Raw genomic sequence first — 22199 nt, 5'->3', positions numbered from 1 at the left:
TCTGTAAATTTGCAGCTACACTGAACTCCAGTTTAAGTTCTTTCATTGATATTTCAGTGTTTAAATGTGACAGTTCGTGCTGAAACCCTCTTCCCTGAGCTCCCATCCCTGTCCTCCACCACTAAAAGACCTTCCATCTTCCAACTCTCCATCTGATTTGATTGAAAGGAAGAAACAGCCCAAATGAGACCTGACTGCCCATGGTTCAAAGTGAAGCTGAAAAGGCCCAGACAAAAGCACTGAAAGAACAAACCACCCTTTTGACAGGGATCCTCAGGGGCTGGGTACACCACACTGACACCCAACAGACACACCAGTCACAGCTATCTACTGTGTATGTATCATTTCAGATAAAAACAGGGACGTTTTCATCTGTGGAATCTTTCCAGCGTCCTCTTTGGGCATTTTCCAGATGTTTGCCTCAGAAATAGCTAAACTAACAGACATGGAGCATCCTCCTGTTCCACCTACTGCTGAAAAACCCTTCTTCACTCCCATCCTGGACACTGTGTCACGTTCAGTGAACACCCACAGAATGCTATTTTTCAGAAGCCATTTTTTTTCTCTCCCACTGTTTAAAAGCACCCAGACCTCTCTTTACCCATTTCCAGTTTCTCTTTGCACAGCCTTATTACTTTCAGCAGGGCAAACACAGGCTTAAAACAACCCGAGAAGTAAAACATACCAGGTCCTGTGCCAGCTGCTGGATGAAATGAAGGGTCCTGAGGAGCAGAGTTGTGCCACAAACCGTGTCCTCATCAGTCCTCCTGCACTGCAGGCAGCTCATGCTCCTGCTGGGCTCGTCCCTCGTGGGCCGCAGGTACCCCAGGACGCTCAGGCCCTGCACCCCCAGACGTTCGGCCGTGTCTTGTCTCGTGCACAGGAACTTGATCATCAAGTACTACAAGGATATAAACCAGCACAAACCCGGGGTTAAAAGCTGGTACAAATATGGCTTTCAAAAGGCAGGTGTGAGGAGACTGCAAGTGAGGTTGGAACCAAGCCTTAGTTCCTGTCAGTCACTTCCAGTGTTTAAAATACTAAACCTGACGTTCAGGCTAAGCTTGATCTCTCCCTGCTTCCCAAAAAAGTCACAGTGATGGGTCTGTGACCTCCAGAAGCAGCTGCAAGCTTAGTTAATTCATTATCAGTTCACTCACCCTGCAGGTGCTGTTCCTTGCCTCTAGAGCATTTTTGCAAGGTAAAAAAATTTATTAGCTGCATTTAAAAGCAAGCAGAGGATCAATATGTAATATTTAAAACATTATTAGCTGTATTTAAAAACAGAGGATCAATATGTAACATTTAAAACGTGCTGTTACCACTCTGTGCCCAGTGAGGTGCAGAATGCAAAGCTGAAGGGAACAGCAAGCTCTGCCATCCCCATGGACTCAGCCACTCTGCAGCAGCAGGGATGGTGGTAGAAGAATCCCCAGCTGATTTGTAAACTGTGCCACCACTTCTGCTAATTCCCACAGTTCACACAGACTGGGGAACTGCCACGGGATCTGAAGCACTACAGATGAAAGCCCATCTTCTGCCATTCCTGAAACAAAGAGCTCCTTCCCCAAGGAAATCAGCCTGACTGATGGAACTCCTGTCTGCCCACTGAAACAAGGACTGAAGAACCTGGCTCTGAAAGAACAAATGCTACAACTCCACAGAGTTAATTTGTCTAGATAATAAAATAAAAGAAAACTCATATCACTATTTTTAGAAATATTTCATCATGATAAAACCAGTAATTGCACATTATCATGTCTCTTTGCATTAAATTTGATCCTGAAGCACCACTTAATTACATTATATATATATCTGTGTATGTGTGTGTGTGCATAGAAAGAAAAAAGAAGAAAATTCAGAGGCCAAAAATTACATCACATAACTAGAAGGCCATTGGATTTTTGCCCCTACCCAGCAGAGCTGTCCCTCACAAAAAGAATTAGGTTTATTTTTGGTTTCAGTTGGCTCTAGAGCAGAGCACAGAGAGGAGCCCCTGCTCACTGTGACTGGGTCAAGGGGTTTGTGTGTGGGGTTCCTTACTTGGGAAACTCTGCATTGCTGCATTTTGACATCAACTTCATCCCATTCCTCTTCCACTTCAAACCAGCCGATGGGATCATCATCTCCCAACTCATCACACGAAGAGCTGCTCCTGTGTTCAAAAGAATTTAACACACTCAGTGAAGGAAAAGTTTAAAGACACTGCAAAGCTGTTGATATTCTACCAAAATACTGAGAGCGTGTTATGGCTGTAAAGGTGAGAAGAGTCAACAAAAAGTTTCACATACCCTAAACTGTGACACGCAAGGTAAGAAAATTTCGGAAATTTTATCAGTCATGGCCCCTACCACCCCCTCCTAAGCAACACTTCTGAAAAGTAATTTAATACAAGTTAATTAACACACAATCTTACTAAACATTTCTGTTACCAGTGATCTGCAGCTCGAGTAGAAAGTTGGTTTTGTTACATCCCTTTAAAACAGGCCTTTAAATCAAGAGGCTGAGAACAGCAGCTACACCCACATTACACTGAGGCCCAGTAAAATCCAACAATTAAATAATGCACCATTTTTAAGTCACTTTCAACAATTCCCAAGAACTGAGAACTCTCAGTGGCACTGCAAAAAAAGGATCAAACATGACATTTATTTTCCATGCAATCCTTAGAAAAAGCTCCCCCCCTCCCCTTACCTGTTTTTCAAGAACTGTTTGAACTCCCTCAGCTTCCACTTGTCGTAGCTCTGGAACCTCTTGAAATGTTCCTCGGCGTGGAATTTGTGGGAAGCTCCGTTGTAGGCAAACACCAACCCACACTGGGCCCCAATGGCCCCTTTCCGGACCTGGAATGGCAAATCCAGAGCCGTGGGATCCAAAACTGACCCTAAAACTTACGGAAAGCAACTAAATTCTTGAGATTTAGTTAAGAGAAGGGTTATGGAAGCTGCTGTGACCCACTGAGGGGTGGGCATGGGGAATATTTGTTATATTCAGCCCCCTAACATTAACTAGAGTTCCACATATTAATGCCCACGCTAATTTTGTCTATTTTTTTAATTGAAAGAACCCAAAGTGAGATCATCTCTATCAGAATCACTACACTGTGAACAACTCGGGGCTCTCCAGCTCCAGTCAGAATTTCCTGGCCAGAAGTCCATCCATGTTTAGGTCTCTCTGACATTGTATCCTTGTTTCAGGAATGAAATCACTGCTTTGCCTTAAATATCTCAATTAATTCAGTTAATTCACTGAGTTTTGTTTTGGCAATGAGATTTAATCCCAACATCTTGCTTTTAAATCAGAGAAAAGGCACACCAAATGTTCAAACCACACTGGTGTCTCTAAATAGAATTTGAAATACCTTCATTTAATCTAAACTCACATTATGTATCCTGAAACCTGCTATTCACACAGTCAAAAAATATTTTGAATATAAAAGACCTCACATATAAATCCATACTCTTTAGAAAGAAACCATAAAATTAAGAGTCTGTGGTTTGAGATACATATTTCAAGATAAAGACAAAGATCAATAGAAAATAAATGTCTTTACTATGTGCTTGTGGCTCCCTGGAACAATTTAAGACCTTCCTTTTCTGGAGCTCCCTGTGCCTTACACCAAAGTAAAACCCTAAAATGACATTATTTTAGGATGATTTTAAAATGTCAGTTTATATTAAAAAAAAAATATTCCAATTCAATTCTACCACCAGGGCAAAAAAAAGCAACCCCTCTGCTTCCAAAGAACACAGGAACTACTGTACCTTTATTCTGATTTGGGTCACTTGAAATGAAGACTCAGTTCCAGTAGAAAGAATGATACTCGCTCTGGTTTTCCCAGTTTCAGTAAGAAAACCTAAAGCAGGAGTGGGAATAGAATGATTTTGGAATGACTGGCAGTGCAAGGAGTTTGGGAGGGAATGCTGGGATTGGGGACTGAAGGGAGAGGGGGAACAAAACCACAACTCTTTGCCAGTGAAATGCTCATTAGTAAATGTTTCCAAATGAAAGAGGTAAGTTTAAAGATTGTTGTTATGTCAGCACCTGCACGGACCTCTCCAGGCAGTGACTCTTTTGGAACTGCAATAATCTGCAGAAGTTTCAGGAGTGTTTCCCCATTAAAGAGGATCAGTAATTCCCAAATATTATTTTGGTTTGGGGCTTCTGTTCACTGATATAACTGTTCACTGTTAGAATTCATTCACATATATATAACTCAGTTCCCCACACTGTGACCCATAAAACAAGAGAAAACAACCCACAAAATAACTAAAAATAAACTCAAATAATGCATGTGAGCAAACAGGAGGGGTAAAACAGGCATTTAGAATGTGCTTGATTTTCTGCCACAATGGCTTTCATTTACCAATAGCGCTGCACAAGACAATAAACCATTTAAAAAAAAAAAAGATTAGGTGGCATTTCACTTAAAAAAGGAGCTCAAGAAACACAAATCTCTTTGTTTAGGTTGTATCCAGTCCATAAAAGCACTGCATTAACAAAGAGAGGCTTTAAGGGAGAATTAATAGTTATGTGGAGTCAGGGAGAACGTCAATGATTTCCACCACCTCTCTCCATCAATATTTGGGAAAGCAGCACTGGATTCATGGCTTCAATCCTCAAAATGGGCTCTGGTATAACACTCCCAGGGACAGCTCCTGGCTGACTTCCATGCAGGATATCAATAATTCTCCCCCAAATCCAATCTTTTTGATTGGCTGCTTTGCTTTGACAATAAACTGCCTCCTGAGAAACCCCCATTGTTGCAAACCAGAATTTAAATATTGGTTTGGGTTTTTTTTTGTTTGGTTTGTTGATTTGCTATTTTTTATTACAGATGTTTCATATCAAAAAAGTATGAAAAAGCCCCAGATATACATAATAAATACAGAACAGCAGCTCATTAACAGTCATTATGTCTGGTTGAGTCTTTTCCAACCTAAACAACTTTATGGTTCTAATATTTTGGATTTTAAAGTCCAGGCTCTTACCATCCCCAGTCCAAGGCTCTACAAGGAGGTTTTCAGGCCCTGATTTATCTTCTTTTCCCTTTACATCACAGGCTTGCAGAGTCAGTCTTAAAGGCTTTCCTATGGGAGAAAAATCAACAGGTTTATCAAGTTCATTTCAAAATGGTAAAATTCGTTTTCTGAAGTTCTTCACACAGAAAACAAATGGAAAAAAAAATCACAAGAAAAACTTGTTTTTAACTCAGATTATAAACTGGTAAAAGTGAAAATAAAAGAACTTTAAATAGATGCTGATGATGTTACATTCAAAATACATCTTAAATTTGTGTGAGACCATTTACTGAGGCTGAACACACACAACTGGAACCATACAAATACTTGATGTCATCTGCCTTTTAAGCAACACAAACACCATCACCACTCGATACAGGGGCCACTGTCTACACAGTTCATGTTTTCTCCCTTGAGAAGGTGCCACCTGGTTCAGTTCTTTGATCAGAAAGCTGATCCAATCCCCAACTCTCAGGGCAGTTCAGCTTCCCAGGTTGTCTCCTCAGTGATGGTTTTTAATTTCAAAGCCTTGTGTAAAATGTTAAACCCCAACCAGCCACAGAACAACTCGGAGCTGTGCATGTCCTGAAGCACGTGCTGTAAATTGCTGCATTACCATATTTATAGAGCAGGTTCTGCCTGACTGCTGCCATGGAGGAGATGAGGGAGGACGCCTTGTAGGGAGTGTCCAGATGCTCCGAGATGGCACACAGGGAACTCATCACTTTGGCCACACTGCCCCGGGCTAAGGCAAAGGCCAGGAGTGTCAGCTCCACCTCTGGAGTAGTGCAACAGCTGGGGAGGGAAAACAACACCAGTGGGAAACGAAAATTTGGGATGTTTTGGGTTTAAATAATGCTGCCCTGGAATCTCTTGGCTGCCCCAATGGAATTATTCAAGATATTTAAAAAAACAGTAGGTGAGTAAAAATGCAGGGTTTTGCTGTACAAAGTCTCCTGAAGGCTTTCTCACAGCCTCAGCAGCACAAACTCACCTGGTTATTCTGATCAGGAAACTATCTACTTCTTCCAGAACGTTTGGGGATAAGAAGCTGGAAAAATCTGTGGAGCCTGGAGTGAGGGAGAGAGGTGGCATGTGCTGCAGGGCTTTCCTGGGAAAAAAATGGAACACAACATCAGGAATCCAGGCAGACTCGGAGCAAACTGCCTCCCAGAAGGAATCAGACATGGGAGTCTTCATGTTTTATGTGGGCAGGTCTCTGCTGAGTGCATGAAATCTATTTACACTGGGAAGCTGTTCAAGAGGTAACAGCAGGATGGCAGTGCAGGAAGGGGAAGGTTCAGTGGTGCTGGGTAATCTCGAGCCCAGTCCCATAATCTCACATTTAATGGGACAAACACAGCAAGGAGTTCTGAATTCAACCTGTGACAGCATTAGAAACAGCTCAGTGTGCAAGCACTGCTTCATTTGAAATGGTTCTGGAATTGAGCAAGAGCCTGTGGGTAAAGGGAAAACGGCTTTGAAATCCCTTCAGAACAATCACAGAAAGACACTTGTTAGCTCAGACCAGAATTTCTGGGAATTCTGAGGTAACAACCCCTGAAAATAGGAATTCTCAAGCAATTTCACCAAAGTCATTCTACCCAATACTAAAGTTTGGGGGTTTTGCTTTCTAATTCTAAACACGGAATCTGAAATTCCTGGAAGCCTCTTTTCAGTCAGCATAATTTTTTTTATGCTTTATCAGTTCAGAGTCCATGTGATATTTCTAAAAAAATACCTAAACTGTACTAAAACTGAAGGCCCTCAGTTTTAGTAAAGCTTGCAACTACGGACCTTCCTCAGGTGTGGGTGTGTAGGGAGGTGTCTAAACTTTAAAGAGATCTCCCAGATGACACAAATTAAAAGATAAGCTTCATGGACTTTAACCTGCTGTGCTCATTAACCTCATGAGCCCTGCTCCTCAGTTTGGTGGCACCGAGCTCACTAAGCTCTATAAAAGCTGATGTGGGTGTGGAGACATTTCCTTAGGATTCCAATCCTTCAAGTCATCACCCAGCAGAAGAGTTTGGCAATCAAACCAGGAAACGTTACACGGAAAATGGTCAACCACCACAAGCAAAAATATCTGCACAGAGAGAGTGTACAGACTCAACTACATCCCCAGGGAAAGCCTGACAAGGCATCCCACAGGCAGAAATCTGCTGAAAATTAGGCTAAATTAACCTTGTGAGGTTAATTAACTTGATGAACCTCATAAGGAGGAGATGTTAATTGTATTGATTATCAATATTGGAGAGTGAAAATTAATTAATTTTAGGCTTCTCAATATCATGACAAGTCAAAGCCGAGGTAAAAAAAATGTTCAGTCATGGTTTAACAACTAGATCAGACACAACAGCCAGGACAATCACACTTGTTCCAGTGTGTGCAAATGCATAAAGGAGAAACATCAGAAATTTGAACAACGAGATGACAAAAAGATGTTTAATCAACTCAGTGGAGGGAGTGGAAACCAGTTACACAAGGCAGATTAGTTTACTAAAGCCAGAAGTATTTAAAAAAAAAAAAAAAAAATTTAAAAAAACCCAAATCAAATCCCCCAGCGTGGAAGTTTGGTACTCACTGAGTATTCTGTAAAATGGTGTGAACAAATGCAGGGTTTGTTTCCATGGAAGCTGTGACCAGAGAGGTCAGCAGGGACCAGTACCAGATGGCTGAGGCATCACACACAGACACTGCCACCTTCTTCACCCTCTGGTAGCCCACGGCCCTGAGCCCGTGGATCCTGGTGTCACACCCGTCACTAAGGCAACGCTTGATATTGATCTGGACATCTGTCAAAAACACAAAAACACACAGTTTTTTTGGTTTTTTTTTCCCCCCATTTCTTCTGCTGGATTAGATCCAGAAGAATGCAGATATTCTGAACAATAATTCCTGTAGAAACTCTTAGGGGGAAAAAAAAATGGAAGGAGAGGTAAAAGTGTCCTTCCTCATGTGGACAAGCACACAGGTGATTTGGAAAATTTACCCTTTTAACAGTCCATTACATATGGTCTGGCTAGAAATTAGGGGGGGGAAATGTAGTAAAAGCCCCTCAAAGTGGAAAATAAATTATTTCACCAGTACCTTTCTACCTACATAGGTAGGCAGTGACTGGTTGTGGAGTTTGATGGGGAAAAGGAGTAAAGCCTAAAAGCAGAGTTTTAAGTGACACAAAAATTTTCACCAAGTTCTTGACCATTTTGCACAGATGATGTTGTCCTGATTACTTTTGAGGAACAACACCCTTGCTGCCCATTTCTTGGGGCAGTCCAAGTTCATCTCAGTGACAAAGACCTATTTGAACTGAAGGGACAAAATTCCTGAAGCTGCAGAAACCATCTTAGGAAGGAGCAGCTTTCCTTGGATTGATTCCAAAATAGCACCCACAGAGCCACCAGACTCAAAAATAACACTGTTTAAAACCCCTGAACATAAAACCTGGTTTACATCTGACCAATTTCAGAGTTTTGGTACTAAAAAAAACCAGTTGCTCAGAAGCAGATTTTTTTGCTAGATACCATCAGCCAACATATGCTTTCACTGTGCAAGCAAAGATATTTTAAAATTGCCCTGTGTCTTCAAATGGAGAGGCTAAAACTGCATCTTTATTCAATCTTCTCCTCAGCCCTGAGCCCACACCACAGACAGACCATGAGAAAGGCTGGGAAGACTCTTCCAGCCTAGGAATTAAACTACAATTAAAGCGATTTCTCCGACCCAAAGATGACATCAGAAGTTCCACCTCTGATGGTTGACACCTCAACACACCATTCCACCATCTACCCAACCTTTCACCTTCCAAAAAAGCAGCAAAACAATATCCCAGTGGGATCTTATATTGACTCACACATCTGACTAATGTTAGCGTTTTCCAACAGTGTTACGTAGCCAGTGATATTGCTTGGAATGTGAACATCTCGGACCTCCTGGAGACTGCTGGCATTCCTTCCCACTGCCACTGTGACCTGCTGTGGCATGTAACTCTGGTCACTGGCTGCCACTGCGATGGACAGGTGTCTCAAAACCACATCTGGTTTCATCTTTAAGCTGCGGAGCAAAGAAGATAAAACAGTTCTTGTGAAAAGGGAAGGCAAGCCAAGCACTTTGATTTGTTATCATATATATTATATATATTATATTATATTATTCATTCATTTTCCACCTTCTACAAAGATAAATAAACCTTCTGAGCTTTACCTCGTGCTTCACAGGTCTTCCTACAACCCCACATCATGGTGGATAAGTTAAAAAATTTCGACTTAAAAACCCAATCACCTCTGAGAGTGAGACTGTAGATTTTTCTATTCCTACTTTCAACTGAGAATTCATCCTTCAGAAATAAAAATGCAGTGTCAATAATGACCAAAATGAGATTTTTTTTTTTTTTTTAAAAAACATTCTTAGGTCTGCCACTGAAAAAACACTGAACATTTCTGTTTCATTGAGCATTTCTGTTTCATGGAACTTTCCAGACACTGGCAAAGCACTTTTATTCAAGTCCCAACCACTGCATCTGCACCACAGCTTGGAAAGCTTTGCTCCACAACAATGGCAGATGCAGGCATTTTACAGGTGAACTTTTATTTGGTTGTTAGGCCTTTAAACTTTATGCAGAGATTAATGACTTCTGCATAAAGTTTGAACCCCTAACCACCACTATGCTGTTCTGTCACTCATTAATTCCCTAATTTTTTTTAATTGCACCCATAGTGGGTTTGTGTGGTAAGGTTTTGGCAGTGGAGGGTTGTGTGGAGACAGGTCCCTTGGAGAGAGGAGCCTGCTCTGGAGCAGCTTTGCTGACAGGACTTGTGAGCCCCTGAGAAGGACTCGTGGAAGGGATTCCATCCTGCAGCAGAAGAGTGTGATGAGTCCTCCCACCGGGGAGGAAGAAGTGGCACAGACATGTGATGAACTGACCACAGCCCACATTCCCCACACCCTGAGCCTCTGAGGGGGAGGAGAGAGAGGAAAAGGGAAGAGAAGTTAAGTCTGGGGGAAAAAGGAGGGGAAGATTTGGTTTTATTTCCCCTTACCCTGCTCTGAATTAATGAACTCAATTAACTGCCCCTAGTGAAGTGTTCTGCCCGTGATGGTGTTGGTGAATGAGCTCTCCCTGTCCTTGACCCACCACAGCTTTTTGTTTCATTTTCTCTCCAGCGGAAGGGAGTGATGGAACAGCCTTGGGGGGCACCTGGAATGCAGCCAGGACCAACCTGAGGACCAGCACACCCCCCCTCACCGTATCCAGTGGGAACGGGCACTCCCATCCGACTGCCAGAAGGAGGAGGTTTCCCCATTCGTCATCTTGTCGATGTCGGCGGAATTGGACGAGGTCTCGATGTGGGTGTAGCACTTTGGGACAGACTTGAGCTTGTCCGACTCCTCACTGCCATTCAGGTCACTGGGGTACTCTGCAAGGACAAGGAGCTGCTCAGAACGTGCTTCTCTGGCTTGTTTTGAGAACTTTTATACCTTTATAGTAATTACCTCAACCAAATTAAGTGCTTGGCACAGAACACAGCCTGTTTCTGACAGCAAAGTTTGATTTCAAATAAAAATTGCAATAATCTCAATCTACCACTCACAGTATGAAAACACCTCCACTGCCTGGAGTTCAATAGCCTTTGTCTCCTTTTATTACTGGCCTCATCAGTGCTTTATCATTTTTGTGCCAAAATACAAACAGATGAAAGGAAAAAGTAAAACATCGCAGAGAAAACCTCAATTCAGCTGCTCTAGGGAAGGGACAAAGCAGACTGTTTCCCCAGGTAACTTGATCTACTTCAATAAAGTGCAGAAATCTGAAAATATCAAGTCAAGCTGAGAAGCAAAAGAGCCATCGCTCCAGGGGGATCACCAGGCTAGTCCCATAGAGAACAGGAAAAGATTCACTACTTTCAGTCCAAAGCAATAAAATATCTATTAATACTGATCAGCAAACATTCACTTCCCATGGAAACCAAGTTTTCTGGCAACCAGTAGAGATATTTGACTGAACAGCCAATATGGCAGCTCAGTAATGGTCAGGAGCAAGATGAGAACATCCCAGTGTGGATGGTTCAATGGATGTGCCTCAAACTACGAAGAAAGGAACCCACAGAAGAGCGCAGACCAACTCCATGCCCGTTAGAGGTGGCACAGCAGGCATCACACACCTCTCTCTTTCATGAAGAGTCGATCCAGAGAGTCCTTGAGCACGGAGGAGCGCATGGTGCAGATGTTGTTGAAGTACTCCAGCACTGGGTACGGGATGGCAGTGCTGGAGATGCGGTTGCGGTGCAGGAACCTCAGGATCATCGAGGCGTGAAGGCCCAGCCGCTCTTTGGATTCCGAAAATATATCGATGAAACCTGGAAAGAGATGTTATTTCCTTGTGGTTTTGGGGCACCACAACATAAGAGGGATGTAAAGCTATTGGAGAGCGTCCAAAGGAGGCTGCGAAGATGGGGAAGGGTCAGGAGGGGCCATGTGAGGACAGCTGAGGGCACTCGGTTTGTTCAGCCTGGAGAAGAGGAGATTGATCCCAGACCTGCCCAGGGTCTGCAGCTTCCTCCTGAGGGGCAGCTCCAATCCCTGCTCCCTGTGACCAGACCTGAGGGAATGGCTGGAGCTGTGCCAGGGCAGGCTCAGGTTGGATCTCAGCAAAAGGTTCTTCCCCCAGAGGGTGGTTGGCACTGAACAGGCTCCCCAGGGTTTGGGCACAGCCCCAAGGCTGCCAGAACTGCAGGAGGGTTTGGACAACGCTCTGAGGGACAGGGTGGGATTGTTGAGGTGTCTGTGCAGGGCCAGGAGCTGGACTGGATGATCCTTGGGGGTCCCTTCCAGCTCAGCACATCCTGTGATTCTATGACCTGACTTGGCCAAGTCATCACTCTCCCCCTCCACATCCTATTACCTGGGAAATCCAAATTAAGCATGGGAAACAAAATTAGGGAACTACATTCCACCACAGGAAGTAGCTCAATTTTGTAACCTTCACAACAGGGAAAGGTGCAGGCAAATATTTCTGTGAGTTACCTGAAATGCCTGAAGGAGTTCAAAACAATAACCAAAAATCTTATGCTTGTTTTGCTGTCCCAAAGCCTCACCTTCAATCCCTGAGTGAAGCAGCTGCTGTCTGGCTGACAAGAGGATGCACTTGCATCACTCACTTGGAGCCACATTAAGTATCTGACTTTGGCATTGTGGATTATTCCCAAAGAGATCCCTAATGCTTTCCATCAACCGGGTAAGAAATTCCAGCTCCTTCCCATTGGTACTCTGAATCCCAGTGCATTTAGATGCACAGAATGGTATTCTAAGTCCTCTCCTCTGACTTATCTACAGCCAATTCTAGCCTTTCCTGTCTTATCTTTTAAGGCAAATCCCCTTTAGCCACTTACCATCCAAAGAAAGCCAGTAACTGATACTTATCCCAGAAATTAAATTCAGGAAACTGACACTTTCTGAACCACACAGGGTAAAACCTGAGTGATGTTTTAGCAGGATTTCAAATGCTGAGTAACAATGTAATAGTACTAAAGTGTGTGACTCATCCCCTGGAGCAGACTGGATTTATTCCCCCAGTGAGCAACTACAAGACTGCATTAGCTGGGCACTCAGCAAAACCCTGCAAGGAGCTCTGTTCTGTCTGTGAGATAAATCCCAGGGGGATAAGACACTCCCCAGTCACACAGAGAAGAAAAGAGTGGTTGTCTGTGAGAGGAAGGTTCTGCACGTAATTACGGGAAACTTTTAATTTACAGCAACATCACTCGTTTGATACTGAAGAAACAAGAACCTCCTGGAGTGGGGTTTTGATAAGATTAGGACAAGCAATTTCTTGAAGCAGCACCTCTTTTCCAGGGCAGGGCTTGGGGACCCATGTGTTTTGTCCCTCTGCTGCCATACCTGGCACTAGTGAACAAGCCTGCAGTTGCCTGATTACGTGGCTCAGCTCCCCCTGAAGATTTGCTCCACTGGAATTCTTGAGGGCCTCCAGCATGTTCTCCACATCTACAGTGCCATCTCCTTCAACATCAAACTGTGCAAAGGCCTGAGGAGGGACAAAACGAAGAAAATTTATTTCAGCCTATTTCCTGCAAGCAGGAATTCGAGGTATTGCATAGAAACGTTGTGCCCATAATATTGGATTCATGGTAACAGGAAATCTGCAGTGTTCAGCAAGTTTGGAGGTATTTGCCCTGCCTTCCTATAAAAGTCAGCTGGAGTCATGCTTAGGTGGAGACAGCCCATCCCCTGTCCCAGTGAATCAGCAGGATCCATCCCTGGAGAGCTGGGATGGGGGGAAGGTGCTCACTGGAGAACCCCAGAAAGTTCTCCAGTGAAGGGTGGGTCGGCTGCAGAAGCCACACCTTCCATTACTCATCCCTGCTGCATCCCTCTCCCTGCAGCCACTCCAACTCCTTCAGGGCTGAAATATTTGCTCTGTTTAAGAAAACGTCCTGAGAACCACAAGATTTTTTTTTTAAATGTGAGTTTCCTCCCATAAACTGTCCTCCTACACAAAATACCGAAATACAGTTTGTCAAAGTATTTGTGAAACAATGGAGAGTTAGAAAAGAAGGGGTTTTTTTCTTCCTGAATGGAACCACCGCCAGCTTTATTAACTTTGACCTTCATGTAACTTTTCATATAAAAAGTAGTGTTGAGCATGTACAAAAAGTAACTCGCACAGCACTTCACAACTTCAAACTAACTGAAGTAGGAGGTATTTTTATTCAGCTGAGCCTATAAACCAGACCCAAGCTCATAAATGTAAATCACTTTAACCAGCCACTTCAGAGAACTTCCAGCCAGATTTTTAATAGCAGTGTGTCACTGGATCATATTTTCACAATCAGATTTAATTCTGAAACAAATGCAGTATTTCAGGAGCACCCACTTTTTCCATCTAAATTGGGAATGCACTTAGAAAAGATATTTCTTTACAAGCCAGATTCGAGTCTCCCAGCCCTGAACTTGGTATTTCAAGTTCAGCCACGGGGCCAAGAAAATGTGGTGCCCTAAGAACAGACCACGCCACGGGGCTGCGTGAGCCAAGGGAGGCAGCTTGTGCTTCAGTCTCTGGGTTTATTACCTGATTATCAAACTTGATGCACCATTAAAAGTCTATCCTAGAGAGCTGATCAGCTGAAAATAACCTGCCAATTAACCACGACATAATTACACCACTCAAATGAGAGCAAAGTCCTCAGAACACAACCAGAATCGAAGTGAGGTGTTTCAGCTGCCAGGAGCTCTGATGGCACTGAGCTGAATTTCAGCTCAGCAGCTTCAGAAAGTCTTGTTAAAAACACAGCTGAAGTCAAAATAAGAATTATCACCTTTAAAAAAACTATTCTTGAGTAGGAAAGCTGGTGCTGAGCACCATGGCCAGCCCAGGAGGCTGACATGGGGCCTCAGGCAGATCCCAGAACAAAAACCTTTGCTGGAGGAGGACAAGCCAGAGGGAATCAATTCTAACAGACATAACTCAGTTGCCAAAACAATTCAGGGTACAGATTCACACCACCCTCACCATTACGACTTCTCCTCTTCATATTTGAAATCAAACTGTGCACTTACAAAGCTACAAGGTGAGCACGTTTCGTGATGTTACCAGTGAAGATAAAACACACACAGAACAACGAGGCTGGGTCTGCTGACAGCTACTCTAAACCTCTTTCTTATGCTTTCACGTCAGGAGGGATTACCACCTGTGCTTGTCTTTGCATTTCAATGCAGGATTTTGTTATTTTATTTTTAAACTCCTCCTGTGATCTCAGGAGATTGCACCAAACCCAGAACTCCACAATTATTTTGTGACTGTTCAGTATAACCAATCACTGTATTTGACACAAAACATCCACAATTCCCACTGCTGCCCTGTGCAGTGGGGGACAAGCCAAAAAAGGGGAGGAAGGGGAAAAAAAAAATCAATGTATCAACCTGTGCTCCGAGTTTTTGAGTTGTTTTCAGCCCTGGCACATGCTGTAAATGCAACAGCAGCTTTACCACAACCCAGCTGCATCTTGCTCCTAAATAAAGGCATTCAATCCTCAGTTCCTACCCAGCTCAACCCTAAATATGAAGAAGCAACTTTCCTGGGAAATGATGGGTGAGAGGGTTGCTTGGAAATACAGCACATGTTAAAATCAGCCCCTCATCTCCCAGCTCCTGAGCTGGGTGGCAGGACAGGACTCTGTGTTTGCCCCTCTGCTCCTGGCAGATGCTGCCAGCATGGCATGACAACTGCTCAAGCAGCACTGAATTAAAGGAAAAAAAGGGATTCACAGGTTCAGTTTACCTAGAAAACAGATTCTGCAGTTGAAGATTTGAAGAGAGGTTCCCTTTGCCCACAAAGCATCCCAGGTATGTGCTCACAGCCCCACGCTGAGAGCAGAGACACGGGAAGGGCAGAGTAAAACTCGCTCTCTGCCAGACAGGCCTCTGGGAACAGCAAAAAGTGGCACCTCCTGACCTGCCAGCCCCAAACCGACTCCTCAGGGGTGCAAAGCACAGCCAGGAAATGTCCCAACCCCCCTCAAAGCCAGCTCATGGGCTGGGGACAGGGACAGAGACGATGACACCAAGGTTTCCTACCCAACTGCCCACGCAGGACAGCGCAGAAGTGCCCACAGAAAACCCCGGGAGGAGCTTTCTCCCCACTCCCCAGGGCAGGAAATGAAACCCAAACAAACAGATTCTTCGTGCAGAGGATGAGCCTCAAACCACCTCTGCAGCCCTCGAGGCTCAGCTGTTTGTGCAGCACAAGGAACCCCAGTGGACCAATTGCACCCTGAAGCTGCTGCAGATGAAGAAGCGTTTGTGGCTGCCTCTTCTTGCACAGGAACTGGAAGTGGGGGCAGCGTTTTACCAAGCCACTCGAACCAGGGTGATCTAAACCCACCCCAAAATGAGCCTCCTCCCAGCTCCCAGTAGCTGTTCCTCTGTCAGCACTGACTGAGGAGTGTGTGTGTGATTTATCAGTTTACACAGTTACTCTGCTACCCAAAGGCAGCAGGAAGTGACTGGGGAGCCCCAGGAACTGCCTGCAGTGAGGAATTCAGACACAGCCACTTTCTCAGCTCAGGGTGGAATTCCCAGCAGGGTATTCTGCTGCACTTTGGATGGCTAAAGCTTAAATGTTCTGGACGTTAAAATCCCTGTACCCCCTTACCCACTAAAACCTCACCTGGCTGTGCACAGTTAGGGGTACACCACCTCCCTGCAAGTTTTCCAAAACTCTGACTTTCCAGTAAGCAATGGGATACCAACCTGACAATTCCACCGCCGGTTTTAAAAAGCTACAATAAAACCCATCCTGGCAAACTTTGACTCGCTGATAACACTGGGAAGTACACGAGAGGAATTGCTCAGGCAGGATTTCCATCCTGTGCTCCCACCAGCAGAAATACCGCAGTAAATACCCATTTTATCCACAAGTGACTGCTGAGCACGATCACTGATAACTGGCACAAATTAAAAAAAAAAAAGAAAGGAGGTATCGGGGAGCGGACAGGCTGCTATCAGCACCAGCAGCTGCTCTGCCAGCCTGGTGCAGAACCCTCCGGCCTGGCCTCGCCCCTGGCACCAGGAGGGGTGTCCGGAGTCGTGTCCGTGGTCACGGAGCCGGTACCGAGGGCAGACCCGCGCCGGGGGGTTCCCCCGGCCCCGCACCCCCCGGCGGGCAGGCGGATCCCCGCAGCTCAGCCCCACCCTGGGAGTGCCCAAGGCCAGGCTGGACGGCGCTCGGAGCAACCCGGGCTCGTGGAAGGTGTCCCTGCCCGTGGCGGGGGCGGAACGGGCTGGTCCGTAAGGGCTCCCCCCTCCCCCGGTGCTCCCCGGCGGTCTCACCTCCTCGCTCTCGCCGCGGTTGCCGGCCGCCAGCCGGGACACGTTCTCCAGCACCTCGCAGAACTGCTCCAGGCTCACGGCCTCGTCCCCGCGGCTCAGCCGCTCCTCCAGCCACCGCACCAGCGAGCTGTGGTGCCGCGACACGAGCGGCTCGGGCAGGGCCGCGTCCCGCAGCCGCGCCGTGGCCTCCCGCAGCCGGGCCTGCTCCAGCAGCACCTCGGCCGGCGGCAGCGCCGGGGCGGCCGCGCCGGGCTGGGGCGCGCCGCCCGCCGGCCCCTCCATGCCTTCCTCGGCGCCGTCCTCCTCCTCCTCGCTGCTGTGGCTCGCCGCCGTCCCCATGAGGCGCTCGGAGCCGCCGCCACCCGGCCCGGCCCGGCCCGGCCCGCCTTACTCAGCAACTTCCCGCCCGCCGCACCTGTCAGCGCGGGCCGCCGCAACGCCGCAAAGCGCGCCGGGACAGAACGCCGCGCCGTGCCACACTGCCGCAAAGCGCGGAGCGGGGAGTCGTAAAGCTCCGCCCCAGCCCCACCCCGGACCGTGACGTGAGAGGGGAGGAGGAGATGGAAAAGGAAAAGGAGGAGATGGAAAAGGAAAAGGAGATCGAGATGGAAAGGAAGGAGGAGAAAGGAAGGAGAAGGGGAGAAGGAGGAGATGGAAAAGGAGGAGAAGAATAAGAAGGAGAAAAGGAGAAGTAGATGGAGAAGGGGAGAAGGAGATAAGGAGATAAAGAAGGGGAGAAGGAGATAAAGAAGGGGAGAAGGAGATGGAGAAGGGGAGAAGGAGATGGAGAAGGAGGAGAAGGATAAGAAGGAGAAAAGGAGAAGTAGATGGAGATGGGGAGAAGGAGGAGAAGGATAAGAAGGAGAAAAGGAGAAGTAGATGGAGATGGAGAAGGGGAGAAGGAGATGGAGAAGGGGAGAAGGAGATGGAGAAGGGGAGAAGGAGATGGAGAAGGAAGAGAAGGATAAGAAGGAGAAAAGGAGAAGTAGATGGAGATGGAGAAGGGGAGAAGGAGATGAAGGAGGGGGAGATGTAGAAGTAAGAGAAGGAGCGGCTGCAGTGGACCCAAGGCAGGGACTGGAGAGGATTTGGGCCTGGAATGGTGTGGTCTGATGGGGAGAGACTGCGGGAGCTGTGCCTGGAGAACAGAACACCGAGAGGGCGTCTCATTAATTCCCCTAAGTGCCCCTCCCAAGGGGGGGTGTCACAGGATGCTCCCAAAACTCCGCTCAAAGACAAGGACGAGGAGCAGCGGCCGCAAACTAAATCACAACAAGCTCCACCTCCACATGAGGGTGGCCCGAGCGCTGCGGAACAGAGCGCTCGCGGAGTCTCCCCTCTTCCGGACACATCCCAACCCACCCCTGGACGAGGTTCCTCCCACCGCATCCCGTCACGCCGCGATTGCGGTGGAGGGCTCCGCCGGGGATGTGGCGGGCCTGGAACCCGCGGGGCTCGAACCCGCGGCCTCCCCGGAGGCAGGCGGCGCCCAGGCACAGCAGCGCCGCGGCCGCGGCGCTGCTGTGCCTGGGCGCCGCCTGCCTCCTGGGGGGCCGCGGGTTCGAGCCCCGCCACCGCCTGCTCGGCGCCGCCGAGCTGCGCCGCTACCGGGGCGCTCCGGGGGACCCCGGGCTGTACCTCGCTTTGCTCGGGAGGGTTTTTGACGTGCAGAGCGGCCGCCGACACTACGGGCCGGGCGGGGCTTACAGCGCGCTCGCAGGTAGGGCCGGGAATGGCGATTGGGGGGCCTGGCTGAGGGGAGGAGGTGGGGGGGTGGTGGTGTGAGGGATTTACCCCCTGGCTGAGGGAGGGATTGGAGAGGGGGTGGTGTGAGGGATTCACTCTCTGGTTGAGGGAGGTTCCCCCTTTGGTTGAGGGGGATTTCATCCCCACCTTGGCTGGGGGTACATCCCCTGGCTGAGGGAGGAGGTTGGAGGGGAGTGGTGTGAGGGATTCACCCCCTGGCTGAGGGAGGACGTGTGTGGGGGGTGGTCTGAGGGATTCACCCCCTGGTTGAGGGGGCTCCCCATTTGGTTGAGAGGGATTTCACCCCCACGTTGGCTGGGGGTTCATCTCCTGGCTGAGGAAGGAAGTTGGGGGTGGTGGTGTGAGGGATTTACCCCTTGGCTGAGGGAGGTTCCCCCTTTGGTTGAGGCTGGGGGTTCATCCCCTGGCTGAGGGAGGAGGTTGGAGGGGGTATCTGAGAGATTCACCCCCTGGCTGAGGGAGGAGATGGGGAAGTGGTTTGAGGGATTCACCCCCTGGTTGAGGGAGGCTCCTCCTTTGGTTGAGGGGGATTTCATCCCCCCCTTGGCTGGGGGTTCATCCCCTGGCTGAGGGAGGAGGTTGGAGGGGAGTGGTGTGAGGGATTCACCCCCTGGCTGAAGGAGGTTCCCCCTTTGGTTGACGGGGATTTCACCCCCCCCTCCCTTGGCTGGGGCTTCATCCCCTGGCAAAGGAACTGGGATCTCACCCCCGACTGGGGAGTTCACTCCCTGGCTGGGGAATTCAGGCCCCGGCAGAGGAATTCACTCCGGGGCTGGGGAACTGGGTCAGACCCCTGGCTGAGGGTTTTGCTCCATGGCTGAGGAATTCACCTCCTGCCTGAGGGACTGGCTCCCATGTCGGAGGTTTCATCCCCTTGGCAAAAGGAATTCATTCCATGGCTGGGGAATTGGGGTCTCACACCCTGGCATGGGAATTCACTCCCTTGGCTGGGGGGTTCATTCCATGACTGGAAATTCACTCCATGGGGGATTCATTCCATGACTGGGGACTCACCCCCTGGCACAGGAATTTGCTTCCAGTCTAGGGTCTCACTCCCTCTCTGGGGGTCTCACCCCACAGGCAGAGATGCCACCAGAGCGTTTGCCACGGGCGACTTCAGCGAGTCCGGGCTGGTGGACGACGTGTCAGCACTGTCCCCGCAGGAGCTGCTCTCCATCCAGGGCTGGCTGAGCTTCTACAGAGAACACTACGAGCCTGTGGGTGGGTGCTGGGGCTGGGGGGGCTCACAGGGGACACACAAGGGTTGGGGAAAAAGTTGAAAAGCTGGGGACAAAATACCAGGTTTCATCTCCGGAGCATCACCTTGGGGAGGGTCTCTCTGTGCTGCAGACTCCGAACCCTTCGAGTGCCCGGCTGGATCTGCTGCCCAGGCACACCCAGGTTCTGCTTCCATCTGAGGTGAAGCTGAACAATTTGCCCACCTGGGCTGTCAGCTCTGCCCTGCTTTTCCTGAGCCAAAGGCATGGAGCCGGCCTGCAATCAGCAGGACTTGGGAGACTGCAGGAACAGCAGTGCAGGGAATGTCTGTGCCTAAGCTTGTCCTGTGTGGATTTATTAATAGGGGTAAATTGCTGGGTGATCCAAGAGTTGCTTGAAGGGATGTAAGCTCAGTTCAGTTCTAAAATTGGGCTGTGGTGACATCCTCCTTTTTTTTTTTTTTTTCCTTCAAATAACAAATTACACGTAAAAAGCCACCAGGACTATGCATTTTCCTTGCCTGGAAACACTGAGATCTTACTTGATCTTCTCTCCCAGGGAAGCTGGTGGGCAGGTTCTACGATGAGAACGGGGCACCCACAGAAGCCCTGAGGGAGGCTGAGGCTGCCATTGAGGAAGCTCTGAAATTTCAAGCAGAGAGTGAGCAGAGGAAGCAGCAATTCCCACCCTGCAACTCTGAGTGGAGCTCTGCCAAGGGCACCCGCTTCTGGTGCTCCACAGAGAGGTAAACTGCCTTCCCACATCGTGGGTCCTTTGGAGCAGAGCATTTCTGCCCCCTTTTGGGTGCCCTGCACTGTGTCATTGCTCCCCTGGTGGGAGCCTGATCCCCCCCAGCTCCCCCCTCCTGTCAGGGAGTTGCAGAGAGTGAGAAGGTCCCCCCTGAGCCTCCTTTTCTCCTATTCTCTCACACTGGAATCAAAATCAGGCTTCAGAATTTGCCACATGTTCTCAGGAAAACAGGACAAAATCCCCAGTAGGACTGGCACTGGAGCAGGTTCTCTCCCCTCTCAGGAATACAAGCATGAAGTGTTTTTGACACAGTTTCACAGCCTGTCTGACAGGCTGCTGCCACAACAGTTTTCACTTAAACCACATAAAAATGAGGTTGAGCTTTGAACAGTCATTTCCTACCTACTTTCCTATTTAGTTGTGTTCTGCTCTCCGTTTGGGGACTATTTTGTTTGAAGATTAAATCATTTCACAGCCCACACTGCAGAGTGGTCAGGCTTCACATCAGTCCCCCCTACAGCTCTGGGGACCTTGGGGACCTGCCCCTCTGTGTGACTGAGCGAGGGGGCAGCCTCGGGACAGGTTCCCAGCTTTAAAAGCTGCTGTGGTTGGGGGAACAGCAGGATCGGGCCTAGGAAGAGTCACTTAAAGGTGTAAAGACACGATGAATTGGCTGGGGAACTACTTGAAACTTTTTCCTTCTGCCTTGGGTCTCCAAATCAGTGTGTTCAGTGCAGGCACAGAAGGCCTTGAGCAGCCTGGTTTGGTGGAAGGTGTCCCTGCTCATGGCAGGGGGTGGATTGGATGATCTTTAAGGTCCCTTCCAACCCAAACCACTCTTTGATGACGTGTGGTCACCTGTGAGCAATGAGGTTCCTCCAGAACAGGCATTTTGCTGTGTTACAATTCCAGTGATTCCTTTTCCAGCAGTGGCAATGTGGGACACAGAAGTTGGTCACTCCCACAAGGGTGACAGTGTGAAGCAGCAGTGATGAAACCAGGCTGAGGCCTCGGGTTTCTGAAGCACAGCCATTGAAAAGGTATCACAGAGCTGTGGGGTGGGAGCTGCTGGGAGCAAAGTCGACCTCAGTGGGGTGCATTGTTAGTTCTGATTCCCCCAGATTGCCTTGGGGTATTTTTTCTAATGATCTTCTGTGCACTGGAAGCGTTTCCATGGGTGTGAGCTGTAATTTATTTTCCTTTTGCCTTGCCAGTGGGGGAGTGAGCAGAGGCTGGGCCGGAGTCCCTCGCAGGCTGTACCGCCCTGGCTCCAGGGGCAGTGGCTGTGTGTGTGTGAGGAGCACAGGGCCCCCCTGGGGCCACCCTCCCTCCTCCCAGCACAGCGACAGGGGGGACCTGGATGACCCTCACCTGCAGGAGTACGAGGGCTGCCCTCCCCTGGCCGAGCAGTGTGTGCTCCCGGGCTGATTCCAGCTGCTGCATCCATGGGGAATCCTGCAGGGAACATGGCACGAGGGTGGGGGGGGGCAGCTCCAGCTCCACCCCTTCCACCTGCCTGTGCCAATAGCAATTCCATATTATTTGTGATGCTTTTTAACCTGTGGAGATGGAGGTGAGGGAGGGGGGAAACACTTT

General features: G+C 48.2%; 2 protein-coding genes across 2 annotated transcripts in view; one reads left to right on the top strand and one right to left on the bottom strand.

Annotated features, from left to right (window-relative positions):
- The window catches only part of ZZEF1 (zinc finger ZZ-type and EF-hand domain containing 1), a 52524-nt gene extending 35317 nt beyond the window's left edge, over positions 1 to 17207 (bottom strand). Inside the window, exons 1-13 of the mRNA XM_027882085.1 lie at positions 16869 to 17207; positions 12921 to 13065; positions 11186 to 11380; positions 10270 to 10441; positions 8878 to 9077; positions 7609 to 7819; positions 6016 to 6132; positions 5638 to 5816; positions 4992 to 5090; positions 3765 to 3856; positions 2695 to 2843; positions 2044 to 2155; positions 686 to 901 (exon numbers count right to left, since the gene is read on the bottom strand). Of these exons, the coding sequence (XP_027737886.1) occupies positions 686 to 901; positions 2044 to 2155; positions 2695 to 2843; positions 3765 to 3856; positions 4992 to 5090; positions 5638 to 5816; positions 6016 to 6132; positions 7609 to 7819; positions 8878 to 9077; positions 10270 to 10441; positions 11186 to 11380; positions 12921 to 13065; positions 16869 to 17207 (2226 nt within the window). The remainder of the gene's footprint in view (positions 1 to 685; positions 902 to 2043; positions 2156 to 2694; positions 2844 to 3764; positions 3857 to 4991; positions 5091 to 5637; positions 5817 to 6015; positions 6133 to 7608; positions 7820 to 8877; positions 9078 to 10269; positions 10442 to 11185; positions 11381 to 12920; positions 13066 to 16868) is intronic.
- A 1089-nt stretch (positions 17208 to 18296) lies between these two features.
- Positions 18297 to 22199, top strand: LOC114056711 (neuferricin). Its single transcript, XM_027882133.1, has 4 exons — positions 18297 to 18588; positions 19716 to 19856; positions 20412 to 20598; positions 21818 to 22199. The coding sequence occupies exons 1-4, from the start codon at positions 18297 to 18299 to the stop codon at positions 22029 to 22031; spliced, it is 834 nt and encodes a 277-aa protein (XP_027737934.1). The 3' UTR covers positions 22032 to 22199.

This window comes from Empidonax traillii, unplaced genomic scaffold (assembly GCF_003031625.1).
Source record: "Empidonax traillii isolate 1590-97213 ecotype Southwest subspecies unplaced genomic scaffold, ASM303162v1 scaffold101:size1699134, whole genome shotgun sequence".
Classification (NCBI taxonomy): domain Eukaryota; kingdom Metazoa; phylum Chordata; class Aves; order Passeriformes; family Tyrannidae; genus Empidonax; species Empidonax traillii.
Note: the sequence above shows the minus strand (reverse complement) of the source record. Positions and strands in the feature narration are given on the sequence as shown.